Raw genomic sequence first — 957 nt, 5'->3', positions numbered from 1 at the left:
CTGACGAAGAGGAGTTTGAGAAGTACCAGTCTTCACAGTCGCACCTGGAATACTTGCAGAAGAGCTTAGGGCCTCTAAACAATGAAGATGACAAGTTCGTCTTCATTGTCGAGGGCAAGGACAGTCCTGTGCTCTTAGCTGGCGGTGTGGTCTTTGGCAGTCTTGTAAGTTAATTAGGCTTGATGTTTCTTCACAAGAATGACCATGTTGTCATCTGCAGCCGCCTCACAACATACAATTAATGTAAACATGTGTGGCATACATCGCACCTACAATGCAGTGCAACCATGAACTGCTTGAAATTAATGTCTTTGCCTGCTGGATTATAGATTTTATGCTACTGCTAATAATATAATAATTATGTTTCTTTTCATACATGTCCACAACATTGAATAAGCACTGGTCGGTCCCTCCATATTCACCATGCAGGAAAACATCGTGCACGACACCGACAAGGTGTCCGTCTTCATTATGCACAGGGCGAACAACAGCAAGAAGACCTCCATGGTATTGCCCAGTGGTACCATTAAGGTTGGCAAGGAGCTAAAGAAGCACATGGTTGTAGAGCTTCCAGTGCAGAGCCTACTTGGCAGATTCAACAAGCAGCAGGTCAAGGAGTGGGCTTTCTCCCATGGCTGCACAAATGTTCTATGGAATGACTCCATGGTCCAGTACAAGGGCAAGCTGGCGTTGGTTGCTTAGACAGGTTCCTTGATGAGCAGGGATACAGAGAAAGTGGGCAGCTGCAGTCTAGGGCCATATATGTGGTTCAGTGGTGTGTAGTAGGTGTTCACTAGGAAAAAAGGAAGCAGTGCAGTAGTAGTGTGGAACAGGTCACAGGTGAAGGTTAATGAAGAACATGTATGTATAATTGCATGCCAAGACAAGGTACTGATGTTGCTGTGATGATTTTGGTAGCAGCCTCCAGACTGTAAAGAATAGAGACAATAGATGCCG

The 957-nt window shown here is 45.2% G+C and overlaps 1 protein-coding gene across 1 annotated transcript in view; it reads left to right on the top strand.

Moving 5' to 3' along the window:
* Positions 1–956, top strand: part of VOLCADRAFT_78429 (uncharacterized protein) — a 2,653-nt gene extending 1,697 nt beyond the window's left edge. Inside the window, exons 4-5 of the mRNA XM_002959623.1 lie at positions 1–164; positions 430–956. Of these exons, the coding sequence (XP_002959669.1) occupies positions 1–164; positions 430–702 (437 nt within the window). The 3' untranslated portion in view covers positions 703–956. The remainder of the gene's footprint in view (positions 165–429) is intronic.
* Position 957: the final 1 nt, after the last annotated feature.

Source organism: Volvox carteri (genome assembly GCF_000143455.1).
Source record: "Volvox carteri f. nagariensis unplaced genomic scaffold VOLCAscaffold_437, whole genome shotgun sequence".
Classification (NCBI taxonomy): domain Eukaryota; kingdom Viridiplantae; phylum Chlorophyta; class Chlorophyceae; order Chlamydomonadales; family Volvocaceae; genus Volvox; species Volvox carteri.
This window is presented reverse-complemented; position numbering and strand designations above follow the sequence as displayed.